The following is a 9165-nucleotide window of genomic DNA, read 5'->3' as shown; positions in this document are numbered from 1 at the left end:
AAGAATGATTGAATGATAATTTGAGGGGTCAAAGTATTCTCCAGAGTTAAAGATTGGAACCATTTTCCAGCAGGTAAGAAAACAAGGTTCAGTGAAGCAACTGTTAAATAATTTAGTATTGGAGAGACTTCAAAATAACTCTTTTCACTCTTTGATTTGTGTCTTGTCTCTGAACTTAGTTTGTCTTCAATTTGTCTATGTTCTCCTTTGATTTGTTCGGGCTTACATCACTTAAAATATATCACTTTAGCACGACTGGAATGTTAACCCGGACCACAAGATGTAGATGTGTTTAAGTGAGAAGCAACTTAAGCAGGAGTATTTTGGATGTCTAACAATGGATTAACTTGATACTCTAGGATGAAAGGAAAATTGTGATCATTAGATTTAAGAGATGAGTTAGAGGAAAGGGTTTTTTTTTTCCTTTACCCATGAACATGATAAAATCCATGAAGTAGAGAGAGTATGTCAGATTTGTCTTTGTTTTTGACACTGTTAAATGATTACCAAAAATCTCTAGAACAAAATTATAACCCTTGTAAGTATAAATTATTAACCTTGTAATTTACCGCTTGAGATAAAATACAAACTTGTATTTTATCTTACACCTTTTTACTAGAGATTTTTACCGCTAGAGATAAAATACAAACTTGTATTTTACCTTACACCTATTTACACCTTATCCTTGCAAAAAACCAATGCAAAAAGGTGCTGTTTGATTTTATGCTGCATTATTGCTGGATAACTAAAACTTGTTTTAGTTATCCAGGAATAATGCTGCAAAAAATCAAACAGCACCTTTTTGCATTGGTTTTTTGCAAGGATAAGGTGACATTTGTTTTCAAGAGGTGAAAAAGATGAAAGTAATTATTACAATTACAAATAGCAGCTGCACAAGAAAACCATGGGGTAGAGTGAGGCTGGAACTGAAACCAGCAAGAAGCAATAAACAGTTCCATGCCTGCTTGAATCCAGGAGATTATGTAGAAAGCGCAATTCAAACACATCAGTCGAAGAACCATCGTGAAGAAAATCACGAAAGGGATCTCACTCCGCTTTAAGGTAGTAGTAAGAAGTGTGATGACAGTGTGAGTCTGAAGAGGAGGTAAGATAAAAAGTTTTTTGTAAAATTCTAGTGTGGCTCCAAACCTCAAAGGAGAACAAAGTGAAACTAATACAAACTAGTCAGATTCAAATCAAGGAGTGAAGGTAAGTGAAACATTTGATTTTTTTTTTTAGGTCAAAATAGTTTTTTCTAATATTATACCAAGCCCTCACAGTTCCCTGATCAGTGTTTCTACAGATTGCTGCTATAAATCTGTGTTTAATATATAAATAAATAAATAAATATATATATATATATATATATATATATATATATATATATATATATATATATATATATATATATATATATATATATATATATATATATATATATATATATATATATATATATATATATATACCTTATAAGCATTAAAACATCATATACGGTATCATACTATTTATTTCTTTTTTCACGTAATATTTCGGCTCATATAGTGAGAGCCATTATCAAACTGATAAAACCGTTAAAAAAACCGTTTAAAAATTATAATAAACGTAACCAAATGATGTCATTACAACATCAGATATTCAACATTTTTAATTTTACAAAAAATGGTTTCCAATGGTGAGTCATCACCAAATTGCCATTGTCACGATTTAAAACGTTTTCTTTAGGTTTTGAACATTGTACACGTTGTATTTCAATGGCCTCACGAATTTTTCTTGTGTAGTTGTTTGAAATAACAGAAAGCGTTTTAGGGTTCTCCCAGTTTATTTTACCATTACAATGTTGTGAATGTTCTACTATTCCAGATGTTTCCCAGTTGGCTTTTGTAACATTATTTTTATGTTCTTGAATTCGTGTGGAAATCTTTTTTCTTGTTTCACCAATATAACATGAACCACATGTGCAATTAAGTTGGTACACTCCTGGATGACTGTTCGGAGGCAGTTTAGACTTATTTCGGCAGAGTATATTTATCAAGGGATTACCAAAACGGAAGACTGTTTTAACACCTACTTTACGAAACTCTCTTCTTAGAACAAGGCTTAATTTTGGGATCCATGGTAAAATAACAAGATTTTTGGTATCAATTTTTTGAGAACTAGATTTATTTGTGTTGTATGTATAATTTTTAGCAATATCTGAATACTGTTTATATGAATGTCCATTTTCAGTAAAAACCTTAATAAGAAAATTAATTTCATCTTGAATATTATGTTCTGAACAAATTTTGTATGCTCAAGCTAAAAAACCTTTAAAAATACTAACTGCGATATTCGGTGAAATACATGATTTTGGTTTTATAAGTACGTATGTAACTGCATCTTTACGGTGTATGGAAAACTCATATTTGTGAAGGGAGTGATTGGTTGAAATACAAATATCTAAAAAATTTAATTGTTGTTGAGCATTTTCGTATTCGCATGTATATTGGATTGATTTATCTGGTGAATTTAAAAGTGTTAAAAAAGAATTTGCGTCATCAATATTATTAAATCGAGCATGGCTATCATCAACATAACGTTTATAAGACTTTGGTGCAATATTGAGATTTAAAGCCTGTTGAATAGCATTAGATTCAATATGTTGTAAATATGCTTCAGACAAGACAACCATTATGGATAGACCTATTGGACCAGAGTTTTTTAAAATATATATTTTGTCTTCCCATAAAAACAATGGTGATCCATGGTTTTCCAATGGTGATGACTCACCATTGGAAACCATTTTTTGTAAAATTAAAAATGTTGAATATCTGACGTTGCAATGACATCATTTGGTTACGTTTATTATAATTTTTAAACGGTATTTTTAACGGTTTCATCAGTTTCATAATGGCTCTCACTATATAAGCCGAAATATTACGTGAAAAAAGAAATAAATAGTATGATACCGTATCCTTGGGGCGAAAAAACCACGTGATCATTGCGTAATAAAAAAATAAAAATATCTACCATTATGGTATGGGGGCAAACAAACACAACGCTACTTAAGCGCTTTGAAAATGTCTTATGATTATCAAGAAAAACTATCAAAAGAGGCTGCTGAACGTTACCAAAATAAGTTAGATTTAATAGGTAAGCTTTCTATACAACTAATAAAATTTATTAAAAGAAATTATATATTAGGTTACATATTAAACAGGCTAATACTGTTAGTGTGTTTACTTAATTAAGTAAACACACTAATACAGTATTAGTGTGTTTACTTAAACACATTAATAGTATTAGCGTGTTAAATATGAAACCTGATATAAAATTTCGTCTAATAAAGTTTAGTAGTTAATCTTGTGTTTAATTATACTATTTATTTATTTAATCACGCTAATACTATTAATAGTATATTACTAATACTATTAGTAATAGTATTTAATACTATGACTAATAGTACTAGTAGCGATTAAATAAATAAAAAGTATAGTGTGATTAAACACAAGAATAGTATTAGTTTGCTAATAATGTATCAGTTATATCTCTAACACACTATTACTATTACTATCATAATAATAGTATTTGTACTAATCCTATTAGTAATATCAATAGTTTTATATATATATATATATATATATATATATATATATATATATATATATATATATTTATATATTATATTTATATATATTATATATAGATATATATTATATATATATTATATATATATATATTATATAATATATATATATATAAATATATATTATATATATATATATATATATATATATATATATATATATATATATATATTATATATATATATGATATATATATATATATATATATATACATATATATATATATATATATATATATATATATATATATATATATATATATATATATATATATATATATATATATATATATATATATATATATATATATATTATAAATATATATTATATAAATATATATATATATATATGTATATATATATTTTATATATGTATATATATATTTTATATATATATATATTATATATGTATATATATAATATATATATATTATATATATATATATATTTATATATATATATATATATATTATATATATATATTATATGTATATATTATATATATATATTATATATTAGTTGAGTGATTACTTGTTAGTTAAGTTTGGATTTAAAAACTACATTTTAGGTCTAAAAAAGTGCCTTTATAAATTTGCATCAGATGAGTGGAAAGATGATCCAACTGAATGGCCTGCTCTTGCCTATCATCATGTTTATCAATTTCTAATAAAAAGTCCTAGTAAGTAATTTATTATTAACCAAGACAGATAAAGAGCAATTTATTAAACAGTATTATTTAGTTTATTACACAGTACAATTTGATAATGAGAATATTATTATTAACATAGTACTAGATAATGTGTGATTCAGGCAATTAATAAGCATTTAATCATTTAAACATTTAAGTTACTATAATAATAATTATAGGGATATATTCTAGTGAAGCCATGGAAAACTTTAAATCATTAGATGCTTACAAATTTTTTATTGATGGATGGGTTCAAACTATAAAACATCAGAAACTCTCTGGTGGAGCTTACATTCTCCATAGCGAAGTCAGACCATCATTCAGGACAACTGAAACACCTCATCAACCATGGGTTGCTATTGAAAATTTGGGGAAAGTATTGGCAGGACATTGTGATTGTATGGCTGGGTAAGTTTTTAGAATCCTAAAACTTACTAATATCTTTCGAAAGTTATTTAATCAATGTTTTCTTAATCAACATCTCACATTTTTAAAATAATATATATTTTTTCAAGAAATAAGATTAATTGTAACATAAACAGTCCTTATATTTTTCTTACACTCTTAGCATACAGTACAGTATTTTTAACATAGCTAATTAGGTCTTAAAAAGTCTAAAATTCTTTCTTTATTCAGGCTTGGTGAAACATGTTCCCATGTAGCTGCAGTTCTTTTCAAGATTGAAACAGCAAACAGGATTGGAATGACTCATAATGTATCAACTGATCTTCCATGCAAATGGAATCAAAACTTCACAAAAAACATAAACCCATCTCCAGTTTCTAAAATAAATTTGTACAGCAGTAAAGCAAAAGAGAAATTGAATTTATCAAGAAAATGTTATGATGTTGAAGTGACACATAATGACGAAATGGATTTCATTAAGAGTTTGTCAACAATTAAAACTAGACCTGTAGTTTTGCATCTATTTCCTCAATATGATGGACCATTTATTGAACATAAGGTTTTTGTACCAAAGCAGTTGCCTTCAAGCTTAAGAGAATTTTACTCTCCAAAATACATTGATCTTACTGCTGAAGAGTTAAATAAGATATGTACTGAGAAAAAGCAATCACTAACTCTTTCTGCAGATCAAATTTTTTATATTGAGGAGGCAACAAGAAACCAAGCACAGTGTGAAGCATGGTGTCAGCAAAGAGCTGGTAGATTAACTGGATCTTTACTAAGTGAAATCTACAAACATGCTATAAATGATACAACTTCATCATCACTTATAAAAAATATTTGCAATCCCTCGTCAATCAATCTTCATGCTCCTCCAATTAAATGGGGTAAAGAGAATGAAAAATTGGCTTTCCTTTTATACCAATCTGTAAACTTGGATGGAGTCATTGGCAACCAGCAGATTAGCTTGACAGATATTTCTTTGCATGAGGTATTTCAGGTTAAAGATGTTGGTTTTTGCATTGATTCCAATATGCCATGGATAGGAGCATCTCCTGATGGGATAGTGACATGTGATTGTTGTGGCTCTGGAGTGCTTGAAATAAAGTGTCCCTACTCTTTGAGAGAAAAGTCACTTTTAACAGAAATTAAATCTGGTTCCTTTTATGTATTTGAAGATAATAACCTATATTTCTTAAAAAAAGACCATAAATATTATTTTCAAGTTCAATTAGAAATCAGAGTAACTCTAAGTCAATATTGTGATTTTATGATTTGGACTCCAACAGAGTTTTTAGTGATTCGAATTAAACCAGAGGTTGATTTTATTGATGAAGTTCTTAAAAAAGTTACCATGTTTTGGGAACAGGAAATCTTACCAGAGCTTTTAACACAAAGAATTGAAACAACTAAATTGAAAAAACCTAATAAAAAATGTTCATCCCCTAAAAAACAAACATTATATTGTATTTGTAAAAGACCATATTGTTTGTCAGATGATATGGTAGCTTGTGATGATTGCGACAATTGGTTCCATCCATCATGTATAGGCCTCAAAAAACTACCTAAAAAAAAAGCCTGGTATTGTAAAGAGTGTCGAAAGAAGAAATAGAACAGGTGCATATATTTTATGTATTGATTGTTTTAATATATGTTTAAAAACAATTGATTTTGTCTTAAGTTAATATTAACACAGTGTTGGCTTACTCGTCAGCCATATGTATATTTTTATTTTGTTTAGACCCCTACCATGTTGTTACTTAACCTGTTAGTCATAATATGTGTTCTGGTTGGAGCTCTAGCACAGTGTTGGCTCACTTGTAAGTATATTTGGATTCTAATTGGACCTCTGATGAGGTGTTGACTAACCGGTAAGTGGTTATGTGTATATTTGTGTTTTGTGTCGACCTCTGGCGCGGTGTTGGCTCACTCGTTAGTCATTATGTGTGTTTGTGTTCTGTGTCGACCTCTGGCGCGGTGTTGACTCACTCGTAAGTCATTATGTGTATAATTTTGTTTTGTATTATTGTTATAATTTTGTTTTGTGTTATTTGTATGTGTGTTATTGTTGTGATGTTTTGTGTTGATAGACAACTTGGCTTACCTTCTCGTTGGTGTCTATTGTTACAAATGATTATTAGATAGTTTCTTTACTGAAACTCACTACTTCTAATCATTTACTAAAAGCCAAGAAACATGTTTTAAACTAAAACATATTTTTAATGTTGTCATTTTTAATCTTTAGGGTTGTTCTTAGGTCACAAAAACAATCTCACAAAGTAAGTTTCTTCTTTATTATTTATTTGGTCACATTTTTAATTTTTCACATTAACATAATACATAAGACATTAATGTATAATTAATGTTTTCAGCATAAATTGGTTGCATTTTCTTTAGTAGAGTTTCTGCTGTTGTCACTGGTTTTGGAGAGCACCTTCGTGAATGAAGTTAAAAAGTCTTTAATGTTAAGCATTTTCTAAAAGCCAAGACAAAGCCAAGTCGTTAATCCTCATACCATTTGCTAAAAACTTTATAAATATTGTTACAATGTTATAGTTCAAATTGTTATAATTAGTAATTTTGATCATTTCATTATTATACTGTGAAAAATATTTTTTATTTATAACATTTATTCCACATATATTTAAAATATGCGGAAAAGATATTACTCTGTGGAAAATTTTAAGCAAAATATAGAATTTTTAAATATGATTAGAAATCAATATGTAGTATTTTTGTTAATATTTATTGACTAGTCTGTAAACTGTGCAATAATTTCAAAATGATTAATTAATTGAATTCCGTGATTCCTTTATTCATATTTGCACAGATTAATTGTAATATAACGCGAAATTTCGTTCTAAAGAGTCAAGTAAAATCTCTTCAGCCTGTAAAATAGATTGTTCTGTCTAATCCCGACAGATTTAAAAATGAAATCTTATATTAAAATTTCTTTTTTACATATTTAGTTACATATTATAATCGTTGTTAGAATGTAAAGTAAATGTTGCGTTTGAAGTTGTTGTCATTAGGCAAATAAACAGTCATCGCCTGTCCCTTGAGGTTTTTTTTCGGACTTTCGAATACAAGCGCCGTGTAATTTATGTATCACTTATTGACATAGGTATTTTATATTATTTATAAAATAGTAATTTGATCATAAGTACGTAAAACAAGTAATTTGATCTATTCCTTCAGACCGGTTGCGTGGACACAGTGGAGCAACTACACCAGGTACTTTAAGTGCACGTATATGATTACGCAAAAAAAGATTTCTTACTTTTAATTGCTATGAAAGTAATATACATCTTTCAAGAGATCGCAGTTAAAGAGACTACTTAAAGGTTAAAAAAATTTAGTAATTTATTTTTTCTATAGTTGATAGATAACTTTTATAAATTTCAAGTCAAATAACAATGGTTCCAAAGGCATTAATGTGAACTATAAACAAACAAAAAAAACTAAATTATGGTGGTGGAGGGGAAGGGGAGGGTCTCGCAGATACATGATGTAATCTAATAAAACATCATTTATATTTTGTTTTTTATATCATTTTAAGTTTTTTATTATTATTTAATATGTAAATTATTGTTTACCTAGTTTATTTTAAAAATGATATAACTGTTTAAAAGAATACAGCAATTTTTATAGAATGGGTTAAATGTTCATACAATTTTATTATTAATAAAGGTGCCTGAAGCGACAGAATATTTTGCCAATGAAATGTGCATTAACTACTATATTTTTGTTTCGTATTCTGTGAACACCTAACCGTAAATATTAAAAAAAGAAATCCTACATCTTTCGATTTAATTATTAAGATGATTGTGTACTTAAGGCAATTACACTATGCGGAAATAGGATTTTACTTTCATAGCAATTAAAAGTAAGAAATCTTTTTTTGCGTAATCATATACGTGCACTTAAAGTACCTGGTGTAGTTGCTCCACTGTGTCCACGCAACCGGTCTGAAGGAATAGATCAAATTACTTGTTTTACGTACTTATGATCAAATTACTATTTTATAAATAATATAAAATACCTATGTCAATAAGTGATACATAAATTACACGGCGCTTGTATTCGAAAGTCCGAAAAAAAACCTCAAGGGACAGGCGATGACTGTTTATTTGCCTAATGACAACAACTTCAAACGCAACATTTACTTTACATTCTAACAACGATTATAATATGTAACTAAATATGTAAAAAAGAAATTTTAATATAAGATTTCATTTTTAAATCTGTCGGGATTAGACAGAACAATCTATTTTACAGGCTGAAGAGATTTTACTTGACTCTTTAGAACGAAATTTCGCGTTATATTACAATTAATCTGTGCAAATATGAATAAAGGAATCACGGAATTCAATTAATTAATCATTTTGAAATTATTGCACAGTTTACAGACTAGTCAATAAATATTAACAAAAATACTACATATTGA

General features: G+C 27.8%; 2 protein-coding genes across 6 annotated transcripts; one reads left to right on the top strand and one right to left on the bottom strand.

Moving 5' to 3' along the window:
* Nucleotides 1–1630: 1630 nt before the first annotated feature.
* Nucleotides 1631–2782, bottom strand: LOC136086328 (uncharacterized). Its single transcript, XM_065808622.1, has 2 exons — nt 2324–2782; nt 1631–2236 (listed from the first exon to the last, which is right to left on the bottom strand). Exons 1-2 carry the CDS (start codon nt 2780–2782, stop codon nt 1631–1633), a joined length of 1065 nt encoding a protein of 354 aa, XP_065664694.1.
* Nucleotides 2783–3034: 252 nt separating this feature from the next.
* LOC101237261 (uncharacterized) lies at nt 3035–7437 on the top strand. Of its 5 annotated transcripts, none has more exons than XM_065807968.1 (7): nt 3035–3132; nt 4194–4304; nt 4506–4721; nt 4950–6335; nt 6460–6709; nt 6964–6997; nt 7116–7437. In XM_065807968.1, exons 2-4 carry the CDS (start codon nt 4252–4254, stop codon nt 6328–6330), a joined length of 1650 nt encoding a protein of 549 aa, XP_065664040.1. In that variant the 5' UTR covers nt 3035–3132; nt 4194–4251; the 3' UTR covers nt 6331–6335; nt 6460–6709; nt 6964–6997; nt 7116–7437. The 5 variants fall into 5 exon arrangements, with proteins under 5 accessions (XP_065664040.1, XP_065664039.1, XP_065664037.1 ...); XM_065807967.1 differs by having other exon boundaries at nt 3041–3132; nt 4493–4721; nt 6460–6538; nt 7119–7437; XM_065807965.1 differs by having other exon boundaries at nt 3041–3132; nt 4493–4721; nt 6460–6538.
* Nucleotides 7438–9165: the final 1728 nt, after the last annotated feature.

The sequence above is a fragment of the Hydra vulgaris genome, chromosome 10 (assembly GCF_038396675.1).
Source record: "Hydra vulgaris chromosome 10, alternate assembly HydraT2T_AEP".
NCBI classification, from domain to species: Eukaryota; Metazoa; Cnidaria; class Hydrozoa; order Anthoathecata; family Hydridae; genus Hydra; species Hydra vulgaris.
This window is presented reverse-complemented; position numbering and strand designations above follow the sequence as displayed.